Source organism: Mya arenaria, chromosome 1 (genome assembly GCF_026914265.1).
Source record: "Mya arenaria isolate MELC-2E11 chromosome 1, ASM2691426v1".
Lineage (NCBI taxonomy): Eukaryota > Metazoa > Mollusca > Bivalvia > Myida > Myidae > Mya > Mya arenaria.
In genome coordinates this window covers 45004299-45031552 of record NC_069122.1, presented here as the reverse complement: position 1 = coordinate 45031552, position 27254 = coordinate 45004299, and the positions used below count along the sequence as shown (strand labels likewise).

The window sequence follows — 27254 nt, the reverse complement described above, 5'->3', positions numbered from 1 at the left end:
TTAATTTGAAGCCAAACTGGCTTTTTAGAAACCCTCTTGAGGGCTTTCCTTGCTTTTAAATTTGAAGCAAACTTGCGTGTCGATACTATGAAGTGATAGATAATTTGTTCCATGAGCAATTTAAGCAAAATGCCATTTATTAGACTGATTCTTAAGGACTTTGTTTCAGTTAACAACATTGTTAACGTCATCTATGTATAATAATGAAATATTTCATCTTTAAAGTTAACAATGATGGCATATGAACACAAATCTGGACAATCAGCCCATAAATTGTCAAAAGCGTTCATCAGCCTCTTTATTTGATACCAAATATGCATGTTTTGGAATCAATGGTCGAGAGGCCAAATATAATTTATGTAAAGGTTATGGTTTCCTGACCAACCCTAGTTTTAAGACCCAACCCAAATGATTCTTGTTTCATAAAAAAATACAAAAAATACTATTATTTGTTAAACACCATGTGCCTCTCTTTGGATTTAGGGAAGTGAAATTTGAATAATAGAAGGAAATGATTTCAGTATGACTGCTCATGATCTGATGTTTAAAGCTGCAAAAACATGCGTTTTGTTACTATTTCTAGGGGAAAGTGGCTCCGGTAAGACTGAAGCATCGAAGATCATCATGCGTTACATCGCCGCGGTTACCAATGTTGGCGGGAGAAAGGAGGTTGAACGGTATGGCATACACCTTGGAATTAAATCCCCTTGTTAAAGAAGCAACACAAATGTAATTGATGGAAGGAATTGTCATTGCAAGGGCTCATGGCAAGATGGATCTTACTCCTTCTATTTTTATATGGAATAGTATCCATCTGTTGCCAAGTCTTCAATTGGTGCAATGACATTGTCTCATGGGATATTTAGACCAAAGATGTGCAGACCGTGGCCCCATTTTAATAAAGATCCATAAGGGCTAAAGATTATAAATGTCCAGGCATAACCTCAGCTTTCGGGATCAAACCCATCAGTACTGGTTTCTACCCAGGAAACAAATTTGTGCATGTTTATATAAGCTAGTGTTAGCTTCTGTTAGGCCTAAAAAAACAAACATTTGGTTCGGGTTACCCGACCCTACCTACGGAATAGGCGCTGACCCTACCGTTTTTATAGTCAGTTTGAAAAAAAAAATGAAAAACTAAAAAAAAAAAAAATGTTTTTTTGTGTTTTTTTTTCTGTTTTTTTTTTTAATTGCTTTTCAATATGTAGTTTAAACCTTAAATGCTTATAAAGAAGATAGCTTTAACACCATTCTCCAATGATGAAAATGATATTCTTATATAAAGCCTAATAAAAAAAAATATATAAAAAAAATAAAAAGCCTACCTACCCTACCTATTTTTGAAAAGGATGTAACCCTAACCAAACAATTTTTTTTTTAGGCCTTACAACCAATATAAAAAGTATAAACTAGAGAGCCTGAGAAGATTGTCTTTAACTGGTAACTGAGAGATTAAATAGAAACTTCCAGGTGAACATGTTTGCAAAGTCATAAATTAGTCAAACGTAAAGCACATCCATAACTCTGGCTAAGATGTTGGTGAGTTCAAGTTCTTGGTCATCATTGAAAATAGACTGTTATTATTTAAGAAGAAATCAACAAAAAAGTTCTTTTTTTTGTTTCATGTCTTACAGACCATGTAGACTGAACGTAATCATAAATTAAAATTCCATAGATTAGGACATTTTTTAGATTTCAATGTTATTTATGTACAGTTTTTCATTTCTTATCAGTTGCAAATTCAGTAAATATTTGCCAATGAATCTTGTATTTGCTTTGATGGGTTTTCCTGTATTTTATGGCTATAAATCTTCATTAAATGTTAAAGTATCATCTTTAAAATATAAATTTTGACTTTTTCACGCATGTTCAGTTAAAATGCATGACCAAAATTATAATTGTTTGTTGTTCTCAAAAAGGTGCTTTAAAAAATAAAATATTTTGAATACCGAAAATTCTTAACAAATAGTTTCATTTATTAAAAAATGCAGACTGTTAAATCAAGATAGGTAGTATTTCTGTTGATTGTTGAATGATCCTGTTTGTGGCTTTATGTATAAATGTATGCATATACATCATGTGGTAGGTTTTAACTTCGTTTAATTTGCATGTTTGCTCTTGGCGTAGCTCTTAGATAATGAAAGTAAAAGCGACAGTAATCTTGAAAAAAACTGCCACTCTTCCTGTGTTTGAAGTGTGTTTTGGTGTTTTCCAACTGAAAACACCTTAATTATTCTAAAAAAAGTCTGTATATATATTTTCTCATTAGGCCAAATTATGTTCATTGATTTTTTTCTTGAGGATAAAGCCCGGTTAAGAATTGGCATCAAGTGTCCTTGATAAAAATCAGCTTTCCTCAATCTTTGAACTTCCCTCTTCAATTGTTTTTAAAAAAACTCAGGAATTTGCCCGGATAGTATTTCCAGCATTTGCTGTTCTCAAAGATAGGCTAGACCACCCCTTCCCCCTCGCATTCCCCATACCGGAGAAAAGGCTCTGAAATAATTTTTGCTAGAGATTACCATAAACATACATGCCTTTTCTGGAGACCATTCCAGGGTATTTTGACATTAGTCCAGGGAATTTTGACATTTCACCAGGGTATTTTGACATTGGACCAGGGAATTTTGACATTGGACCAGGGATTTTTTAAATGATACCAGGGGATTTTGATATTAGTCCAGGGGTTTTGATATTATACCAGGTTTTTTTATCAATCAACATCTATATTGCTACTGCTCTCTAACCATCATTTTACCTTCTCTACATTCAGAAGAATTTATTTATACTTCTGTTTAAATCACTTATATTTTTATGAGACACAGTGATGGTGATAAGAATATGTTATACCCTTGCCGAACAAAATATTTCATAGAAAAATATACATACGAGACAATTTATTGGGCTGTAACCTTCCACCAAATTAAATAAAAACTCTACTTACTATCAGAAATGATGACTTTCAGACTAATAGAGAGAATGGAATAAATATTTGTTTATAATGAATTCCATGTAACCCAAGATAGTAGAAATATATGTGATGGCTTAACAGTTGTTTTATTTTTGTACAATTTCCAAGGATGGTTTAGAAACTTGTGTATTAGTAATCAGTGTTGAAAGATTGTTTTTAGAAAAAAAAGGATAAGGAAGCTACATTGTAGCTTAAACATGATTCAGGATAATTATCTTGGCTTCCATAGACAGTATACCTATGTAATCAGTTGTTATGAGGAAAGATGTGATCATGTTTGCTACAAAAAGTACCTAGTGTCTGGGGAATCTACTTCCGCAGTAATACAGATGATGTGTACACTGACATGAAAGGGTTTTTCACAAGGTCAGAGAAAAACCTACCAAATTAGCCTTCTATTTATGAAAAGCAATGCTTAATGATATCTCATAAAGTGATTGAATTTTCCAATTTTTCTGCAGTAAAGTATGGGTGATATTTTTTCTGCATTTAACTAGGAGAAAAATATGATATATTTTTTCCTGCATTAAACTAAGAGAAAAATAGAAAATTTTGGAACTGTGTATCAGTCTATTAACTCTTGCATAAATATGAGTAGAATTATGTGCCTTTATCAACTAAGAACATTTCTGTTTGCATCAGTTTGCTGTGTTCATGTCATTTCGTGGAACAAATAATATTGTAAGCTGGTTTTTCCAAGCTGTTAGGAGTCCATGTATGTTTCTTTATATTAATATTACAATGCTGTAAGATTTCTTCCAATTTTCTGTCTGAATTCACAAGAAAATAATGGTCTGCAACATCTTGTTAATTTATTGATATGAATTATGACTCATGCTAGAAAATTGTGATACAATGCATGTACAGGCTGGTTAGAGAGGTATGTAGTTTTTGCAGCATCCCGTGCATCCATCTGTGTGACCGTCTGATATATTCTTGTCACAGTTTGTCATTATAAAAGTGATTTCATTCAAACTTCACACAATTGTAGAGAACATGATGATAAGGTCTGTCACGCATAATATCTGTGCTCTCATCTCAATGGTCAAGGTCACACTTGGAGGTCAGCCTTATTAACTATGAATTTTATAGTTGAAATTCATTTGTATGCCATAACTTTTATCATTTTTATGTGAATTAAATCAAACTTGACACAACTGTAGAACACCATCGGAAAGTTTGTCGCGCATAAAATGCATGCTATTATCGCAAAGGTCAAGGTCATAACTAGCCCATCTATATACTGAATTAATCAAATTAGATAACTCTCTATCTTGCATATATATAGTGCAACGGTGGCCCTTTGTGATTTGACCTAGAAATTCTAGTGGTAAAGATTTTTAATATATGTTTGCATTTGTCAATATCTTTGGCAACTACTTGATTTATTGCATTAAACCTTATACATTTATGGCTCCCAACCATCCAACCTACCTAATCAACCAAGTCAGATATTTGATTTGCATAAGTATGGCCCTTTTAATTATTGGACTTAAAATCCAATTTTTGGTTTAAAGCAGTAAAGACATCGAGCATCAGCTGACTCTGAGACAGCCCTTGTGTTTTTAGGTCTTCAGGAAACAAAGGTCAAGGTCATTACTATCCCATCTATCTAACCTACTTATTTAATCAAATCAGATAACTCTATCTTGCATATTATGCAAAAGATGGCCCTTTGTGATTTCACTTAGAAAATCCAGTGGTAAAGGTTTTGCATATAAGGGTGCATTCGTCAATATCTCAGCAACTACTTGATTTATTGCATTGAAACTTTATACAATGGCTCCAGTGTCCAGACCATCCTACTTATTAACCAGTCAAGCCAGATATTTATATTGCATGTAATGCAAATAATGGCTCTTATTTGATTGAAAAATCTTGGTGAAAAGTGGTGAAAATGTCATGCAGGCTGCCTCTGTGAAAGCCCTTGTTTTTTACGTCTTAAGGAAACACTTTAAACTTCAAAAACAAAATAAAAAGGAAAAGTGATTAATTTCCCCCATTCAATATATGTACAACTTTGGTTTCTTTTATTGTAAAACACACCCTTTGTTTTCATTTAATCATTGTATTAAAGTTAACATTAACCCAGTTTTATAATGTACGTATATATATCGCCACTTAAAAGCCTATGTCCGGCTCTTATCATGAAAATAAATATCATGCTCAATAATAAATGGCAAAGTTTATAAATAAGGGGGAGTTTTAAGTTTACTCATTTTCCTTGGTGGAATGTGGTGTATTATAATAAGAGCATATATCAGATGACATTTAGAAAGTAGGTGTTATATATGTGTAATTGAAGTTGAAGGCGCGCCAGCCTTCATATGATAATTATGAATTGTTTCCAAACTAGTTCATATTTACATAAATGAAAAACAATAACACTGACTGTTGAACATTAGATGTTGGGAAAGAAAACATATCAATGGTTACAATGATTATAACTGAGTGACAAGTCTATCATGCTTGAATCTTCAAGGTTCAAATCGGTGCATTTTTCCAACATTTTTGGAATGGGACTTGAGGCCATTCTGATTGGGACAAACTTGTCATTCAGACAAAATAGGCATTTCAATTTCTCCCTAGAAGTTGGGGATTTCATAACAGTTTAAACATGTTTAAAAGAAGCAGGGTCAAACACTGACAGTGGGCGGGGTCTAAGGAGACCTTTCCTGCTAAAGGTCATAGGGGTGGCATAAAAAAGTAGCCGGGTGGACAGACATGGATTGCGTGGGGTTTTTACCTGCCACCCTGGTCAATGCCTTTTGGGAACTGAATCAACAAAAAGGCCAACACCAACTTTTCCGTCTAAAAATGTTATTGGGTTCCAATTATTTTCATTAAAAAATGTTTAATTTTATTTTTAAACAATATAATTGCGATTTTTTTACTATCACATTTTGGGAAAAAGTATATGTTCTGATAAGCATCGGAAATTAAACTGAAAAAAAAACAACACCACTGCAAATGTAACTTATCTCATATACAGTTATAACAATAGCCTCACAGTTTATTTACTAAAACAAAACATCATGAATGCAAAAACTCAAACATTGCCATATCTGCAGTTAATTCTTACATTCAAGTCCTTAAAGAGTGTGTGCACAATTTAAGTATGCCTGCCAGTATGCTGCATGTTAAGTGCCTGTTTTCAGAATTTAGAATATATTCATATGTTTCATTTTTAAGAAATCAGCAAACTCTGTTTTAGAATTTGATTTGTTCTTTATGATACAATCATGTTGTTTTTTTTTTATCTCGGGAAAACTTCTAAAGGTGTTATATAAAAATCAACATAAATATCTATACATATTTTGCATTTCAGTGAAATATAGAAGTATTTCAAACTAGATATATAGAGATACAGAATTTTATCTCTGCATAAATATTTTGAGTGATAAATGCAGTTTTATCTGGATACTTTGATTAACTGATTTTCAATGACAGTCAATCTTGAATTTCACTTAGTGTAAAGATTCTTTAGATAAAGATATTGAATGCATACCTTTGATACCGCCCCTCATTGATTTATAACATTAGTAGATGGTTTGTTTGAATTAGATGTATGCATTTTTAAAAAAATATATCATAATGATCTCTTCATGCATTCAATTTACAATGGTTTATTATATGCATGTTCACAAAGTAAATAGGTATATCAAGATAAAATCTAGTAAAGATGTACCCTACATCTCTTCATTAGTTCAGTATGTAAATTTTTATTCAACTGCATCTTCAACATAAAAATGAGAATTTAAAAAGATCTATTAATTTTATTTTATTTTAACTGTAAAAGCAGGTTCTGTATATAGAAAAGTTTAACAAGGTAGTTTTACTCAAAATATGTAGGAGCTCTGATTACAAAAAGATCCTTACATTGGTATTTCAAAGATTTGATTTTCTTCTTGTATGAGTACATCCATATTGCTAGGTTGGCTGCTCTTCTTTTGCAAGTGTCACAGGGTGTAATGTCACACAGGTTTTCTACCAACTGAGCTAACTGTTTGCCAGACAGTTTCTCTGCCAAGTGAGCTGTTTGCCAGTCAGACTCTATACCGACTGAGCTAACAGTTTGCCAGTCAGGTTCTCTGCCAAGTGAGCTGTTTGCCAGTCAGGTTCTCTACCAACTGGGCTAACTGTTTGCCAGTCAGTTTCTCTGCCAAGTGAGCTGTTTGCCAGTCAGACTCTCTACCGACTGAGCTAACTGTTTGCCAGTCAGTTTCTCTGCCAAGTGAGCTGTTTGCCAGTCAGACTCTCTACCGACAGAGCTAACTGTTTGCCAGTCAGTTTCTCTGCCAACTGAGCTAACTGTTTGCCAATCAGGTTCTCTGCCAAGTGAGCTGTTTGCCAGTCAGGTTCTCTACCAACTGGGCTAACTGTTTGCCAGTCAGATGCTCTGCCAACTGAGCTAACTGTTTACCAGTCAAGTTCTCTACCAACTGAGCTAACTGTTTGCCAGTCAGGTTCTCTACCAACTGAGCTAACTGTTTGCCAGTCAGGTTTTCTACCAACTGAGCTAACTGTTTGCCAGTCAGGTTCTCTGCCAACAGAGCTAACTGTTTGCCAGTCAGGTTCTCTGCCAACTGAGCTAACTGTTTGCCAGTCAGGTTCTCTGCCAACTGAGCTAACTGTTTGCCAGTCAGGTTCTCTGCCAACTGAGCTAACTGTTTGCCAGTCAGGTTCTCTACCAACTGAGCTAACTGTTTGCCAGTCAGATTCTCTGCCAACTGAGCTAACTGTTTGCCAGTCAGGTTCTCTGCCAACTGAGCTAACTGTTTGCCAGTCAGGTTCTCTGCCAACTGAGCTAACTGTTTGCCAGTCAGGTTCTCTACCAACTGAGCTAACTGTTTGCCAGTCATGTTCTCTGCCACTTGAGCTAACTGTTTGCCAGTCAGGTTCACTACCAACTGAGCTAACTGTTCGCCAGTCATGTTCTCTACCAACTGAGCTAAATGTTCGCCAGCCAGGTTCTCTACCAACTGAGCTAACTGTTCGCCAGCCAGGTTCTCTACCAACAGAGCTAACTGTTTGTCAGTCAGGTTCACTACCAAATGAGCTAACTGTTCGCCAGTCAGGTTCTCTACCAACTGAGCTAAATGTTCGCCAGCCAGGTTCTCTACCAACTGAGCTAACTGTTCGCCAGTCAGGTTCTCTACCAACTGAGCTAACTGTTCGCCAGCCAGGTTCTCTACCAACTGAGCTAACTGTTCGCCAGCCAGGTTCTCTACCAACTGAGCTAACTGTTTGTCAGTCAGGTTCACTACCAAATGAGCTAACTGTTTACCAGTCAGATGCTCTATCATTTTTAGCTAATTGTTTGCCAGTCAGGTTTTAAAGGTAGTTATAGTACTAAATTATAATATAATTATCTTTTTCAGAGTAAAGGAGGTGCTAATCAAGTCAAACATAATCCTGGAGGCATTTGGAAATGCCAAAACCAACAGGAATGACAACTCTAGTCGGTTTGGAAAATATATGGACATCAACTTCGACTTCAAGGGAGATCCGATCGGAGGCCATATTAACAATTATCTTCTTGAAAAGGTGGGGACTTTTGTCTTAGTGTTTGTTAATTATTTCAAAAGCCAATTTCCTTATAATGGCAAGATAATTGAAAATAACATTTATAATTATCGTGTGGTATAAATGAAAAATAAAAACAATAGAAATAGAAGTCTCATGATGACATCAAGTAGATCCTATAAATCTAAGAAGTCAACATTTTGGTAAATTTGCATTGAAAATGCATAAGGTAATTTAATTTAATTTTTTTTTAAGTATATATATTAAAAGAGGAAAATATTGCATACTTTGATATTGTTGCAATTGGAAACTTTATTGATAAATAATAACAATGATTCATCTCTCAGTCAAGAGTAGTTCACCAGCAACATGGCGAACGGAATTTCCATGCCTTCTACCAACTGTTGTCGGGGGCAACTGACCCTAAACTGGCTGAGATGAAACTAGCTCGAAGTACAGACAAATACCACTTTGTTTGTCAGGGGGGCGACTCTAAGGTAATGCATTAACGGTTGTTGAGTTTGGTGTTGTGAATGTCAGGGGTCTGAATTGATGGGATGTATACCTCAGGGGGTGGGGGAAGAGGGGGTGGGGTGACTGTTTAATTTGAAAAGAATTGATTGATATGTAATCCTGCTTTTCCTTAAATATTTAAGGCAATTTGTTAAAGTTGAGATGTAGGATTTGATACTGTTAAAGAAAAATACTTGTTTAACATAATTTACATTGATAAACGGCCTTGATTCATAATGATAGAATAGTAATGTATAGCCTATAAATTTTGGATTTAAAATTGTAAAAAAGGCAGTTGCAATCAATGTGCAAATATGAATGAAATTGTCTTGTGTTTTCCCCAGTGTTCGACCATAAATGACCAATCAGACTACAGGAATGTTATGAATGCCATGAAGACCATGGGGTTTGCCTTCAAACACGCTGAGACGCTCTGGAAAGTGGTGGCAGCAGTCATACTTCTGGTATGACTTAAATTCTTACTTCCTATTATATATTGGACAGAAACAATGAGTTTAAGATTTGGATTTCATACATTAATAGATCACTTATCCACTGGATTTGTTTCCATGGCAAAACAAACAGTCATAAAGACTCATAAATCAGCAATGTTGATAGGCTGATAGTTGACACTATTACCAATTAGAAATTGTAAAATGACACATATTCCCAAGAATATGGAAATTGATAAAGCTGTTCTTCTCAAAGAATATATTGGTGTTAATAACGTTTGAACATTTATTACTAGAGTTACTGAAATTTGAAATTTGATCATGATTGCTACCATTTAATTATATTTGCATGTTTAAAAAAATATTGTTTGTATTATTTGTATAACTGAATTTTGTGTTTTTGGTATGGATGAGAAATGCTATGTTAAAATCCAAATTACTCATTTTTCTGTACGTATTCATCTATTTCAAGAATTATATGTTGCATTAAATATTTTTTGGTTTGTAGGGCAACATAGAATATGAGGCTCAAGACGACGTTCATGACCTTGCGATGGTGAAAGACAGGAAGTTGATGTCGGATATCGCTGGACTTATCGACGTTACCAATGACGACTTAGCGAAGGCTCTAACACACCGTGTTATCGCTGCGGGAGGAAATGTTGTTGATAAGGGGCTGACTGTGTCAGAGGCATACTATGCGAGGGATGCCTTTGCCAAGGTAAGTTGGTTTTAAACCCTTAGGGCCAATTGTTCAGAGCTTTATTGAATTCAACAACAATTTTGTTAACTTCCAAATCTGTACTGGTCTGGAAGTTTCACAGATATGCTTATGATCCAAAGTACGTCTAGCAAGTTTTGAGACAACAGTGTCAGCTGTATTTGTTTTATTTCAATATTTGAGCACTTCATAAAGTATTTTGCCTTTTAAAGTAAACAACGATGTTGTAAATCACATTGTTAACTTTACCAAAGTTTTATAACTTTGGACTCAACGACTTGTGAAATTTATGTAAAAGAACATGACTTTGATGGCAAAAGAATTACCTGATTTGGATAGTATTTCCGAATTCATGGTGAAGTATTTCATAGCAGGAAATTTACTTAACACTCAACACTATGTTATCAAGAAAGGATAGACAACTTGAAGTTCAGTAATAGTTTTCAAAACATCAGACTTTGCCTATGTCAAAAACTTTGGTCTTCTGACTTAAACTTCTATGCCAAGTTTGGTTGATCCATTGCTTTCCTTTTTTGCATTTCTTATGCTCTGTGTACTTCTAATCTTTATTTTCAATTGTTATGCTCTGTGTACTTCTTCATTTTCCTTTTTATGCTCTGTGTTCAGGCAATCTATGACAGAATGTTCACATGGATTGTAAAAAGAATCAACGAGGCGATTGATCCAAAGACAGCGGGCGTAGAATTTGTCGGCAAGAATACTGTCATCGGCGTCCTCGATATCTACGGCTTTGAGATCTTCGACAACAACAGGTTTGTGATGGAATAAATAATAATTTAAAAAATGATAAAATAATAGAATTTCATCGGTTATGCAGAAAATGTTTAAAAGTGAAAAAATTAAAACACTTTTGCTTGCAATCTTCTTCCATTGTTTATTCTTGTTGATTGAAAGTATGATTTATTGAAATATAGGCTCTGATATCTTGAACAGTCTATTTTTGTCTTTTGGTATATGCTTAATGTTCTCCATTTTGAAGAGTTTTCAGACTTTCAATGGCAATTTTTTAACATAATGACAATAAACTGTTTTTGATTTATAGTCAAGTTCAAGCAAAAAGTTTTCTAAATGAACAAGATGTTTTAACATGTTAGCCTTTTTAGATTTTTGAGAAATTCAGACCCACTGTCTTCATTCTTCAAGTATTCTACCATATTGATATGATGGTTGTAATTTACATAGCACAAATGGGCGCCTAACTGACCTCCTGGTCACTTGCAGGAGGCTGAATGTAAGAGATGGTTAATGTTATCCATTAGTTTATAAAACCATTTGCTATTATTTAGTGAATTATTATACCTTTATTGTTCAATTGAATGATTGAGTTACAATCAGGTTGGTGTTAATTGAACTCTTATTTCATTTGTTCAGATTTTAGATTTGTGAACACAAAAGGCTTTGACTGTCTCTTTGGTAGCCAGATAAATGATTAACTAACATTGTTTGTTTCTGAAAATCTGGATATGGATAATACAATTAAACTTACTTTATTAGTTTTTCTTACTTTCTTAAGTATAACATATTTGAATAGCCTCCCTTTAACTATAAAATTAAAACATCTCTATCTATATACCTTAACATTAAATGCTAAAACTGACTGCAAAATAATATTACTAAATTGATTTTCCAATAAATATTATGAAATCTCTAAAACTGCAATGACATTTCAGGTAAATTAGAAACTTAGATGCCATTAATTCTCCCTTGTCGATTCCCAGCTACAATTATCTGTGAGGTATTAATTTTGCTATCATTTTTTTTCAAGGAAAACACCAATACCATTAAGTTTCTGTCTGTGACTGCCAGTCGTAATTGTCTATAAACTATTTTCTGTTTCCAGTTTCGAGCAGTTTTGTATCAACTATTGTAACGAGAAGCTTCAGCAGCTGTTTATTGAATTGGTGAGTTTAAACCAGTCTTTACTAGAATTTGTTTCATTTTTATTGTACTTACAAATTAGTTATTGATTTGACTTTGAACTTAACGTGGAGACAGAGATATTTGATGGCACAATGTTCTTGATACATCTTTGGTGTTTTTTTGTGTGTGTTTTCCTAAACTAGTTGAATATCAAATTAAAACTATACAGTGAAATCTACACATACAGCACATTGTCCTATTTGGGGGGGGGGGGGGGGGGGGGCCAAATTTCTACTCTATTCAAAATACCACCAGTCTGCAAGCCCTTCACTGGTAAAATATTGTCTGGGCTTTTTCAAATTCCGGGTTTTATTTAGCAGAACTTAATAAAAAAATTCGGATGCCAAGCACTAGTGTAAAAATTATGGTTGTTAAAAGTGTTAATTTAGATGACTTACCAGTTCTAGTAATAGAGGTTCTATTAATGTTCTTGCCAAAATTGTGAAGCAAACATTTTTTTTGCCTAGGTGTTGAAACAGGAACAAGAAGAGTACATGAGAGAGGGGATCGCGTGGCAACACGTGGACTACTTCAACAACAAAGTCATCTGTGACCTCGTCGAACAACCTCACAAGGGCATTCTGGCCATCTTGGATGAAGCTTGTCTAAGTGTTGGGAAAGTCACAGATGAGGTGAGAACTTATTTAAATATATAGTGGTATGTAACCTGCTACTGGTATTTGATGTCATACTTAAGCGGAAGGTAACAATCTGGAACAACCTCAGAGGGGAGTTCTGGCAATCTTTGACTAGGCTTGTATAAGTGTGGGGAAAGAAATGGAGTTGGGGAGAACGTAGATTCCATTAATATTTACAAACTGAAGTTGTAAGTAACCAATTCGTGGTGTTAAATCCCTTTGTTAATTGTGTTATGTGACATCCTGGAATGACATCACAATTTAAGGGCATTCTTGCTGTTTTGAATGAAGGGAACGTCACAGATGAGCATTTTATGCTAAACACAGTATACTTTTATATTTATTTGACTATGAAATTTGAGGACATATACATAAGTTAAAAAATCATTGAAGTTGTTTTATGAATACGGTCCCTGGCCTTCTAGTTAGGGTTTGTCCGGATACTTCAACAAAGCTTCCTGTGTTCTCTGTTGGGCATGTGATAACAGATTGATAACTGTTATATATGATGTTGAACCATGGTTCTGTTTAACTTATTTGATAGAATTAAAAATCCTCTGTATGATTTTTCATATGTTCCTCTGTATGATTTTTTAGATGTTCCTGACCGCTATGAGCCAGAAGTTGAGTAAGAATGATCGATACACATGCAGATCTGTGAGTTATTATTTGTGATGTTGAAAACTGTAATTGAGTTGCTTCCCTTTAAGTAGAAAACATTAGAGTTAAGTCTGCTTTGCTTTTGAAAAGCAAGAATTTGATATCTTGATATCTTGATTCTAAATGCATGTTTAATACTGTAATGAGAAGCCTAGATCAGCCAAGTCTGCAACTCCTAAGTAAAGTGTTTCCTTAAATTGACTTAGTTTGTGGCTTAAGTAACATTGTAATTGAATTCCTCCCATACCGTAGAGTCTTTAGTTTTAGAGAGATTTTTAATAAGAACGAGCTCTTATCCAATGTTCACAGCTGAACCCATCGGATAAAACCCTGGAACACAAGCGTGATTTCCGTATCAAGCACTACGCCGGCGACGTCACCTACTCCGTCAACAGCTTCATTGACAAGAACAAAGATACACTTTTCCAGGACTTTAAGAGACTGCTGTACAACAGGTACGAAATTGATGAGTTGTTACTCTCCAGCTAGGCCTTAAAAGCGGAGTGGGGCATTTTTCCAGCACCGTGCTGCCTTTTTACTACACACATCTGTGCCCTTTCGTTTTACAGTCAATTTTAACAATAAGAATTGAACATTGGCCCTTGCAAGTGCCCCATTAAGGCATATTCATATGCATCAAGAGTGCCCTTTCTGACCTAAGCACCCTGCCCTTTTCAAATTCTAGCTGGAGCACTGATCTTACAATGGCCTTGTCTTGTTATTATGTCTCCCCCTCTCTGGGGGAGACATATTGTTTTTGCCCTGTCCGTCAGTCCGGTAGTCCGTCAGTCTGTCCGTACGTCACACTTCATTTCCGATCGATAACTGGAAAACCGCATGACCTAGGATCACCAAACTTGGTAGGGAGGTTGGTCGTGAGGTGTAGAGGATCCCTATTGTTTTTGGGGTCACTAGGTCAAAGGTCAAGGTCGCGGCGACCCCCAATATACAAAAACATTTCTGCTCAAAATCTTGAGAACGGTTTGACCTAGGTTCACCAAACTTGGTAGGGAGGTTGGTCATGAGGTGTAGAAGATCCCTATTGTTTTTGGGGTCACTAGGTCAAAGGTCAAGGTCGCGGCGACCCCCAATGTAAAAAACATTTCCGCTCAATATCTTGAGAATGGTTTGACCTAGGTTCACCAAACTTGGTAGGGAGGTTGATCATGAGGTTTAGAAAACTCCTATATTTTGGGGGGTCACAAGGTCAAAGGTCAACGTCGCTGTGACCTCTAATGTAAAAAAATATTTCCGTGCAATATCAGGAGAATGCTTTGATCTAGGTTCACCAAACTTTGAAGTGAGGTTGGTCATGATGTCTAGATGATCCCAATTGTTTTGGGGGTAACAAGGTCAATAGTCAAGGTCGTGGTGACCTTCCATGTAAAAATCATTTGCGTGTAATATCTTTATGTCTCCCCCATTCATGGGGAGACATATTGTTTTTGCCCTGTCCGTCAGTCAGTCCATCAGTCTGTCAGTCAGTCAGTCAGTACGTCACACTTCGTTTCCGCCCAATAACTATAGAACTCTTAGACCCAGGAACTTCATACTTGGTATGCTAGTTGGTCATGACTAGTAGATGACCCCTATTGAATTTGGGGTCACTAGGTCAAAGATCAGGGTCAACGTGACCTTGAGGTGAAGAAACGGTTTCCACTCAATAACTAAAGATCCTTTGGGTCCAGGAACTTCATACTTGGTATGCTAGTTGTTCATGACTATTAGATGACTCCTATTGATTTTGAGATCAAAAGGTCAAAGGTCAAGGTTACCTTCAGGTAAAAAATGTTATGTTGGCAGTGACCTTAAGCTTAAAAATGGTTTCTGCTCAATAACTAAAGAAAGCTTGTACCCAGGAACTTCATAGTTGTTCATGACTAGTAGATGACTCCTATTGATTTTGAGATCAGTAGGTCAATGGTCAAGGTCACCGTGACCTTGAGGTGAAGAAACTGTTTCCGCTCAATAACTAGAGAACGCTTGCAACCAGGAATTTCATACTTGGTATGCTAGTTGGTCATGACTAGAAGATGACCCATATTGATTTTGAGATCACTAGGTCAAAGGTCAAGGTTGCCATGACCTTGAAGTGAAGAAAAAGTTTCCGCTCAATAACTAAAGATCCTTTGGTTTCAGGAACTTCATACTTGGTAAGCTAGTTGTTCATGACTAGAAGATGACCCCTATTGATTTTCAGATCAAAAGGTCAAAGGTCAAGGTTACCTTCAGGTAAAAAATGATACGTTGGCGGTGACCTTAAGCTTAAAAATGGTTTCTGCTCAATAACTTAAGAACGCTTTTACCCAGGAACTTCATTCTTGGTACGCTAGTCGGTCATGACTAGTAGATGACCCCTATTGATTTTGAGATCAGTAGGTCAAAGGTCAAGGTTGCCATGACCTTGAGTTGAAGAAATGGTTACCGCTCAGTAACTAAAGAACACTTGCACCCAAGAACTTAATACTTGGTATGCAAGTTGGTTATGTAGATGATCCCTATTGATGTTGTGATCAGTAGGTAAAAGGTCATGGTCACGATGACTGTGAGCTGAAAAATGGTTTCCGATCAATAATTGAATAACGCTTGCGCCCAGGAACTTCATACAATGCAAACTTCGTTTACATTTTCCATGATTAATCAACAACACTTTCTTCTCTTCACTATTTAATATAATCGAATAAACCAAACTTCACTGTTGGTTTGTCTCCAGTCCAAAGTTACAAATTTCATGTCCATCATTTATTTTTTCTCAGCTACGACCACACAATAGGGGAGACAAGCGCTTTTTCAAAAAAGCAATCTCTAGTTAAGCATATGACTTACTCTAAGCTTGTCTGTTGTACCAAGCATAAAGGTGATGTATTGTCATAGCCTTGGTGTTGGCAATGGCAACATTGTGTTAAGACTATAACTTTGGCTGTTTTAAATCTTTAAATGAAGCTCGTAGATATGTTACCAGAGTCAATACTCACATTCCATCCAATATTTAAGGCTTTAATAATTGTCCATTAATGACTTTTATTTGTTAAAAAAACACAATCTTAAACAAAACAATGGTGGAAAATTGTTTTGAAAATAAATTCATTTGGAATCGTGTTTTTGCAATACTTGTGTGAAAAAAAACAAGTGTTAAAGGAGTTGTTGGTGGCAAAAGGTACTCACACTCAGGTGTGTAAGATTTCATTTGCTTGGACCAGTTTTCATCCATTGGACTTATGCAACTTGATTTTCCATTTTCAATAGAAAATAACAAAAAACAAGCAATTATAAAAACAAAACCTCTTAGAAATCCCTGAATAAAATTCTTGAGACTGTTGCCCTAACAAGGTATTATCTCTCTCCCTCGTAGATAAGTTGACACATCAACAAATCCTAGTTAATCCCCTAGTTACATAACCTTAGAGTTTAAAGGCATATCTATGATGGAAAGGGTTGAAATATAGAGTTAAAAGGCATATCTATGATGGAAAGGGTTGAAATATAGAGTTAAAAGGCATATCTATGATGGAAAGGGTTGAAATATAGAGTTAAAAGGCATATCTATGATGGAAAGGGTTGAAATATAGAGTTAAAAGGCATATCTATGATGGAAAGGGTTGAAATATAGAGTTAAAAGGCATATCTATGATGGAAAGGGTTGAAATATAGAGTTAAAAGGCATATCTATGATGGAAAGGGTTGAAATATAGAGTTAAAAGGCATATCTATGATGGAAAGGGTTGAAATATAGAGTTAAAAGGCATATCTATGATGGAAAGGGTTGAAATATAGAGTTAAAAGGCATATCTATGATGGAAAGGGTTGAAATATAGAGTTAAAAGGCATATCTATGATGAAAAGGGTTGAAATATATAAAAAAAATGCTTTAGGCAAAAGACTTTATATAAACACAACACCTAATTAATGTGAGTAAGTGTGTTTGTGTGAATACATTATATACTGTACTGTTCGCTATATAAGATACATTAACATTACTTAATTTATGGCTTGCTCAGTTATTACTGACTACTGTGTGATTTTCAGCAATGATGAGCTGATCAAAATGATGTGGCCCGAGGGGAAAGTGTCAATCACCGAGGTAACGATTATAAATTGTGTATAGGTGTCCCTATCAACTGGTTATCAATATGAAATATAAACAGTACATATATGTGGCCCGAAGTTGATTTGAATATTTATATATTGAAGTTGGTATACATGTACATGAAGGGTCTTTCTCAATTTTTTTTAGATTTTTGTAGCTCGATGCAGATTTATATTAGTAGGTCAGAAGGCTTTTATGGTTGAGTGATGACTAATCATCCAAATCAACAACATGCTTAACAGATAAATAGAAATTTTTAGCATTATAAACTCTTGGGTAATTTTGGTGTGATTTTAGTTCCTCTGCAGACCAATAATTGTTAAGGATGGCCTAGGTGTCAGTAATGCATACATGCCATATCCCCCGGTGGGGGTAAATATCCCCTGGAATTTCGATCCATATCCCCCGGTCTCCCGGCGGGAGATAAAAATCCCCTGGAATTTAAAAAAAATGATTTTTGGACAGATTTTACATCTGATAGACACTAATGACATTAAGTGAAACCACAGTATGTGAGTGAAACTGAATGTTAAGAGACAACTCCGCAAGGGTGAAATGACTGTTTAAAAAGGTTTGATAAATGCCAAAAGGAAACTTTTACAACAAGTGATTAATTTGTAGTAATGATCCAAGGCAAAAAAATGTTACTATTTTTGAAAAGGAAGAAATTAATAATATTTATTCCATTCTCTTATTGTCTGAATGTCATCATAGTTGATAGTATTAAGCAGAATTTTTTAAAGGACTTTGGAGGATGGTAAATTTAATATAAATGCCTCGAAAACATATTTTTCCAATGACATATTTTGTTCTACAAGCGCATTACAGTATGACATGACAGTGTATTATAAGAATACGATAAATCATGACATCATATAATTCTGTATAATGAAAAAGTTTTCATAGCAAAATATATGTGAATATTTTTTCTTACTTGTGTCTAAAAATACTTTGAAATTTCACCAACTTAAACCATGCTTAAAAAATCCCCCTGAATACTACCAAAATCCCCCTGAATTTTCAGCCTTTCTGAACAAATCCCCCTGAATGGTCTTGAGAAAATATGGCATGTATTTATGGTAATTTAATTAACAATCATCAATATCAAGTATATCTTAAATCTGTATTGATAGTGGTTTGTAAACTGTTTTGATAAGAACTTCTGTAAGGACAGTAAAAAAAAAATATGGCAGCTTTATTATACCCCACTCAAAGGTTAAGGCTAGTAGGCATGCATGTGTCTGTCACACATTTTTGTAAGGATTCTTTCTTCATAACTATCCAAGATATTGGTGTGAATCTCATATGACTGATAGCTGGCATTGATGAGAAGTGCATAACTCATGAACCATAACTCTTCTTTCTCATACAAAGTTATTGCCCTTTGCTTTATTTTATATATACATATTGTACTGAGCATAACTCCAGAAGTCTTTGTGGTATTGACTTCAAACTCCATATACAGATGTATTGTATTGAAGAGACGGATCCTGTTTTATCATACAACTTCCCCTGATTTTGTATTAAATACTTTTTTATTGACTGATGTATGTCATTTTTTTCCATCTGTTTTTGAAAACAATGTATGTTTTTTTTCTCTGTTATTTTACCATGGAGTTGCAAAATGGACAACATCCCTGGTTTCTACACAGATTAAAGACTGAAAAATTATAAACATATTATACATGCTCTATACATGAATCGATTTCACAATCAAACTGAAGTTAATGGCTGCAAACTATAACACTTCATGTATGTAAGTTGTGTGATTCATATAAGCCTATAACCAACTACGAAATTAGGCTTAAATGGTGTTACATAATATATAAATTATATATAGGATCTTACTTAAGTTACCATCTGAAACTAATAAATTATGAATCAAGTATGGAAAAGTTCAAATGCGAGCCTTAGGCAAGCTTGACAACTTTTCATAACAAGTTTCTTAAGTATTGTACTAAATGGCAACAATGTAGGATATCTTTATAACACTACACACACGTGGGCAGACACAAGTTATACTTTATTATTCCTAGCCTATATGTATATATATACAGTTGAAACTGGTGACTGGTCAACTTTGTCGGCACCTAGGAAAAAAAGTCAGGAACATTGGACACACCCAAATTACAAAAGATATCACCAATCCCAACACATTTGAGTTTGATTGATGTCTGATGTTTACATCGGCAGTTGAACGATATAAGACCAATAAACTTGAGCTTGAGCAATAAATGTCTCTTAATCAAAAACATAAACAGGCAACTTTAATTTTTCACACTTACCAATTATCCTCCAATTATAACAGTTTGTTATTTTGACACACATGGTAATTTAGCAAAATGCCGAAAACCGTCATGAATATTTTCTCACCTACAACTCGATTTACAGTTTGACATAAGGAACAAAGAAAAAGTGTGAAATTAGACCACAGGGACTGAAATAGGAGGTCTACATTGCGAAAAAATTGAGATAAAAAAGTCGACACAAGCAGATTCATCTCATATAGAGTAAGAAGGAATAAATTCCCGACCGGGGAAAAAAGTCGACACAATAGGAAAGTCGAGACTCCTAAGTCGACATAGTGAGTTTGGACTGTACATATACTTTATATACATACATACAGGCTAGGAAAATAAAAGCAATTTGTTTCTGCGCTCTGTGACGACACAATTGTTGCCACATATGATAATTTTAGCTTGAAGCTAAGTTAGATGGGCAAAATGACGCCAATGTTACATTACATTAGTGTAATTAGAGATGATATGTAATGAACATAAGGGAATAAAAACTAACATTTAAAGACATTATGATTTTTTCAGACCACTCGCAGACCACAGACGGCGGGCACAAGTTTCAAGAACTCCATTATCTCCTTGGTCGACAGGCTTGCCACAAAGGTAGGGTAACATTGAACTGATTTGGATCACAAGGATTTCGGTCCTTGGATGGAAACCCCAAATACAGTGATGTTGTGTTTTATTTTCAAAGAAAAGATTTGAGGTATTGTCATAACCCTTAGCGTCGTGCAAAACTTTAAGCTTGGCCATAACTTGAAAAAGGTTCTAAAAGATGAAACTTGGTAAACATGTTGCCTGGGACAATATGGACAGCGTACAGCATGGCCCATAACTCTAGCTTTGATATGTGACACTCATGTTTATAGGGTTTTAGCTAGGTATTGAAAAGGATGGGCTGCTGAAGCGGGTGCATATCGATAACACCAAATAAAAAAACAGTTTATGCATTTTGTCGCAAGAACTCAAATACAGAAAAATCCAGGTTGCACTGATTTTTTTTTATATTTTTGCCAGAAAATGCACTTTCTTGTGAAAATATAAAACAATTATTGTACATGTACCTTTTAAATTGATGATTTGGTTTTTGGTTATTGTCATGTAAATTTTTATTTGACATGATGGTTATGGTAGATATGATTTTTTTATTGAAACACAGTTTACACCAAAAATGGAGTTACGCCTAGAAAGTTACGATCTTAAGCCTTAGATCTCGATTGACACGGGGGCCTGATTGCCTGTGTTGTTGTTATTTTATCGCCTCATACTTCCTGAATCAACAGACAATAAATCTGTCATTCGAATACTGTATGATCACATTTGTCTCTACACTGGTAAACCAACTACTATCAGGGGCATACCGTCTCCGTGGCCTAGTGGTTAAGCTACCGCCTACGGAGCAGGAGGTCGTGGGTTCGATCCCTGGCTGCAACATACCAAAATACGTTAAAAGTTGGAACAAGTAGCTTCCTTGCCTGCCGCTCGGCATTTAAAGGGTAGTGCTTGGAAAAGTGGTGTACTCAGTACTGGTTTAACCCAGGAAAGTTGTACCCCGTGTATCAGTGCTTTACACCGAGCACGTAAAAGAACCAAGGGATCGCTACGAAAAAGAGCTAGGGTATCGCAACCGGATTCCTTGTATCCCACCATTGTCTCTTCAGCAGGCTGTCCCTTCAGCAAAATACAAAGGACCCCGTTGGAAATAAGTGCTTGCACTTTCACAGGTTATCCTTGTCCGCAAGGTCAAAACAAATACATACATAGACATACTCCAGTAAACCCAGGCGTACAAATTAATTACGTTTCCTGCGAAATAGCTGGTAAAAAATAATAATCAATATCAGTCATATGAGAGTCAGCGTAACAGCATTTGTAATTGATGATTTTTGTCTTAATATTTTACTGATTTTAACTTTATTCATTTTGAAATTCTTTTTGCCTCGGTTATCAGACAGGTTCCTTACTTTCAGGTTAAAATCAGGAGACAATTTCCTCGTTTTATTTTCGGGAAAATACGGTAGTAGTTGAGGGCATTGACACTGTTGACTTCAAAGTACTCATAAAAATGTGTTAATTATTGAACTTTAAGGTCTATTGTTAGGCCATGAAAGAATAATGTTGATTGCTTGTTCTTTATATTTTCATGTTGCAAAATTTATTTATTGTTAAAAGTTAAATTTAAAATGTTTGTTTGTCCAATTTAACTTAAGAATATGTTCAATGCTGGTTGTCCAGTTAGCGCAGTGGTTAGCCCACTCGCTTCTCACCTGGGCAATTCAGGTTTGATTCCCAGCCTGGGCGCATGTGAGTTTGGTTTGTGGTCACCAAGCTGGACAAGTGGGTTTCCTCCTGGTACTCTGGTTTCCCCCACAACACAAGATCACACTCTCTCATAAAATCATGCCACTGAGAGAGATTCATATAATGTTATAATAACTTGTTTCATAATCGTTAAAAAAAATAAGTCTAAACTAATCCAGCTGAAATCATGTTACATGTACAAGCTGATTCTTCAAGTCATCTTAGGCAAGATGAAAATAATTTGTACATATTATTATCTATATTATGTTAAACATAGTTGGTGGATTTTAGTTATATATATATATATTATCAGCATGTTTCCCTGATTTCTGTAATTTTTATGGAGTGGCCAATTTTTGTCAAATAAAAATGTTAAAAGGGGAATTCCAACTATTTTTTTCTATGGTTGCATTACAGGTTTTTATGAAATGTTTTTCAATATATATATTTTTGACTCCTTATTTTATTGAAACAGGATGGTGGACAGGTACAATTAAACAAACCTCCTGTTAAGTTTATCATCAAACTTGTGAATACTATTCTGAAAATGTTATTTGATTTATTATCTATTGAATGGTATCATATCTTAGAATATACTGAGATTTCAACTTGAATTTGATATCATTTTCAAACATGTAAATAAAGCATGAACGTCTCCATGTGTTTATGACTGACTCATATACCACTGATCTTCATATATACGACTGACTGTGGTACATACGACTGACCTACATATTTATGACTGACCCTCACACTTAATACTAGGGATGCAAACGAATGGCAAAATTGATATTCGAATATTCGTTAATTCTTTTGATCGAATATTCGATTACCGAAATGTATATTTTAAAAGATGTAGTAAACTACTATTATTATTCGCTGTAGTAATAGCCGGGGCATTTTTACCCTACTTTGTCGTAGCCAGTACGCGGGTTGGACCCTGATTTTACCCAAATGTATCTTTGAAATTCTCCATTATCTGGAAGAGAAAAGCAATACATTTTGAACAAACAAAAAACAAAATCAAATAATTTCAATTCCGCTGCCTTTTTATTTGTAAACAATGTGAAAATAGATAGATTCCCAGTCAAATAGCGTTTTGCACCAATGGAGGGTCTTTCCGTAGGACGAGCAGCCTCGTTCTGATATTGACCTCTAAATTGACTTAATATAACTATGGAAAACTCAAACCAACTCAGGAACTAGTAAAATAATAAAACGAAAACATATGTGGATTTGACTCATCTATTTTACAACGATAGAAAAATATATCATGAAAAGCTATACTATACATCTACATTTCAAAGCACGAACACTGTATCAAACATGGACAACAGTTTAAAGCATATATATGTAATAACATTATTGTAGTACATGGCATTCATATCATCATGGCAATTTGAGCTATGTTGCACAGCTTATTTTGCAGCCAAGATAACACATTTGTGTTAAAGCTGATTAGCCAGTAATTGTAAAATTAGGGGAACTTTTTATAGTACCCGATGATATGTCCCTAACTTGATGACATACGACGCATGTTTAATGTATTGTCATTACATTCACACCTCTGGCATTAGGGGCCAATCGTTGTAAAAACAAGACAAACAAACTTTATAAACAACAAGTGTTGTAGACAAAAGTGTTTTTATTCTCTTTATTGAACTTTTTTTCGAATATTCAAATACCGATTTTGACATTCGAATATCAAATGTTTGATCAAATATTCGAATATTCGTTTGCATCCCTACTTAATACAGACACTCATACATACAACTGACCCTCATACAAACAACTGACCCTCATACATAATTATGACTGACCCTCATTCAAATGACTGACTTCACACATACAACTGACCTTCACACATAAGACTGACCCTCACACATATGACTGACCTTGGTACATACAACTGACTCCCTTCTCTATTTCATTATACCATATTCTTCATTGTACATGAGACATTTTCTGTATTTTAAGCTATTTGTCTGTATACTGATATATATTTGCCATGCATATTACATAAATATGGTATATATATATAAATATATATATATGGTTCACTTTTGAAGAGACAATAGGTATTATAACACTTTTTAAGTTTTATTTAGTTCCATTTTTACCATCAACATAATATTGTGATATAAAAAAAACACCGAACCAAAGTTGGTTTGTTAAAGTTTTGTATTATTTCGGTATAATGTATATATATTGATATTGTGTGTTGTAATGAGGTCTTCGTTTGAAATCATAAAATTTATTGGATTTCAGGAGCCGCACTATGTACGCTGCATCAAGCCCAACGAGATCAAATCCCCGTGCCAGTTTGACGACACCAGATGTAAGCACCAGGTCATGTATCTTGGTTTGCTTGAAAACGTACGAGTACGCAGGGCAGGATTTGCATTCCGTGCTCAATATGAGCGCTTCCTAGCTAGGTGGGTAATTTTGGGTAAATTATTAAGAAGTGTTTATTAAATTTGCTGGCATTTGATGTAAACACCAGGTCTGGTATTAAATATAGTGCAAGTCCTTGTCCTTAGACATGCCTCAGTGATTCAATTCAGTTTATTGACAATATATTTTACATTCTAATCAAACCAATCTGATTCTACTTGTATATTAAGTTAAATTTTAGTTTGTTATTGAATATGGCCGCGGGTCATTTATCTCTGCCTTGAAAACAGGCAAGTACACAGTTTCAGCAGGATTTGCACTCTGCACTCACTTTGAGTGATTCTAGCTAGGTTGGTTATTTTTTTTTAACTCATGAAGAACTGTTTAGTAAATTTGCTGGCACACAAGGTCAACACCAGGTAATTTATCTCAGCCTTCTTGAAATCTTTTGGGTACACAGCAGGGCTTCTAAAGTTTGAAACCTCAATCCGTTCATTTTTAATATTCACATGATCTTTTATTTTTCCAGGTACAAAATGATCACCAAGTACACATGGCCCAACTTCCATGGCTCGGCGTATGATGGAGTGAAGGCGATCATCTCCCATATGAGGTTTGATGACGATGTTGAATATGGGAAGTCCAAGATCTTCATTCGCTCACCACAGACGCTGTTTGCTTTGGAGGAAGAACGTGACAAGTTCATTCCCGGCATCATACTCTTCCTGCAGAAGGTAGGAATTGTCACAATGAAAGAAAAACAAATCTCTGAGTTTAAGATTATAATTTGTAGTCACCAAAATCAGTTTTTTTTTAAAACCAGCTTGATTTTTAACCTTTCAACTTTCAACAAAAATGTTACTGGCCCAGCTGTATAATGTTCAGATTTTGAGCCAAATTGGCAATGTTTGACCTTTATAGGATTTACTGGGTTGTGCCACTGACTGATTTCATCAAATCTAGGTCCTCATTAAAGCTGATTTACAAAAATGTTAGTAAAGTTTAAGAGCCATGTGTTATACTCTTAGTATATGAACCATTGCAAGCAAAATTAGATCTTATCATAAACATGTCATAAGCAAGAAATATGTTTCTTATGACTAGATTATTAATATGTGAGCATATGCATTGACTATTCAACATTCAAAAGTTTACAGGGATGTCGTTAATCATGTTGTTAATTTTATCAAAGGTCTGAACAATCGGCCCGTGATTCACATGTTTAAAATAATATAGGGGAAAACAGTTTTTTGTCAAGAATGCATTTTCAAAATTCAAAATAAGCAGCTGATTGGACACAAATTTACATTTATTTTTTGGTTGACATACCGTGATTATGAAGATTAAGCTGTAACACGCCCTGTACATATACATATAAAAATTACTTTTACACAGAATTGGCGCGGTGGAAATGCAAGAAGGAAGGCTAAGAAAATGCGAGCCATCTACTTCATCATGTCGAGATTTCGTAGATACAAAATGCGGTCGTACATTAAACAGATTGTGGAGAAGTTCAGGTGAGGCTGATAGAAAACTGTACTTCTATATTCTCACCTTGGATTAAAGTAAAAAATGAACATCTGGTATTTGCCACAGATACCATAATTATTATTTTAATCGCCCGGGTGTTTATGAGAATCATACCCAAGTTCAAAGTAGGGGATTGGGTGTAACTTAAAGACAATTGCTTTTCAATAATCCGAGATGAAAATTGTTCATCATTAAAATATTTGGGCGTAAAGACAAAAATGTGAAGATAGAACGCGTTTAAAGGAGGCAATGTTTTTGCATGACTTTGCCCAAAAATGGTTGTTTTTCAGGTCGAAAACTGGGGGGTGGGTGATTATTAGAGAATGGGCTATTAATAGAATAAATATGGTACATATATCATCATCTCAATGCAAGAATTCAATAACTGTTTCTATTTCTATTGGCAAATATTGAGTTCTTGCACTAGGGTTATGATATGCAGAACAAGTATAGACATATTTATTGGTTTTCTTTACATGTATTCATATGTAAAATAGCCAACCTGAGTATGCTATTGGTCAGTGAAGTTCATTATGAAATCAACCGATCAATAACAGGTTGACAATTACCCCTTATATGGATTGTTACCTCACTCCTCAACCTGTTTATTGTGTAGTTCAGGAGAAGAGTGAATTTGTAACATTAAAGTGAGACTCTTATTCAAAATCAATACAAACACATGTATTTTGATCCTCAATTTAGAGTGATAAACTTTTAACTACGTCCTAAATAATGCATTTATGGAAAATATTAATTACTGATTACAAGATTGTAACTGTGTATTCAAATAGCTAAAGGTAAATGGTAAAATAGGTAAAGTGGGAGTAAGAGTGCCTCTTTAAGTAATTCATTTACACATAACCAACATGATATGTGGTGTCGTAAAATCACGATGTTGGTGAAAACCTGTACCTGGTATCTCAATTGTTTTTCATCAGTGTCTGTCCAACACAACCACTGTTTCTAAATATGAATTTGCTCAGGAGCTTTATTGTTTTAATTTGGATTCCAGGAATGTCCGTAAGATGCGAGACTACGGAAAGAGCATAAAATGGCCGACCCCACCCAAGGTCTTGTCAGGCTGGGTGGGAGAACTCCAGAAGGCTCACAATAGGTAATGAATTTTGGCATATTGATTGGTAAGCTATTTGTTTGGTCCCAGAGAGGAGGCATTATGATAGCATGTAGTAGTTGCAATGTCTGTCCATCTGCTGTCTGTAACT

The 27254-nt window shown here is 35.0% G+C and overlaps 1 protein-coding gene across 1 annotated transcript in view; it reads left to right on the top strand.

Annotated features, from left to right (window-relative positions):
* LOC128230807 (unconventional myosin-Id-like) overlaps positions 1-27254 on the top strand; it is a 43938-nt gene that overhangs the window by 5841 nt on the left and 10843 nt on the right. Inside the window, exons 3-18 of the mRNA XM_052943252.1 lie at positions 584-677; positions 8353-8518; positions 8845-8994; positions 9355-9474; positions 9971-10183; positions 10811-10956; positions 12045-12105; positions 12592-12756; positions 13360-13419; positions 13732-13877; positions 17449-17503; positions 20332-20409; positions 24376-24542; positions 25031-25235; positions 25897-26018; positions 27044-27145. Coding sequence (XP_052799212.1) covers positions 584-677; positions 8353-8518; positions 8845-8994; positions 9355-9474; positions 9971-10183; positions 10811-10956; positions 12045-12105; positions 12592-12756; positions 13360-13419; positions 13732-13877; positions 17449-17503; positions 20332-20409; positions 24376-24542; positions 25031-25235; positions 25897-26018; positions 27044-27145 — 2050 coding nt within the window. The remainder of the gene's footprint in view (positions 1-583; positions 678-8352; positions 8519-8844; positions 8995-9354; positions 9475-9970; positions 10184-10810; positions 10957-12044; positions 12106-12591; positions 12757-13359; positions 13420-13731; positions 13878-17448; positions 17504-20331; positions 20410-24375; positions 24543-25030; positions 25236-25896; positions 26019-27043; positions 27146-27254) is intronic.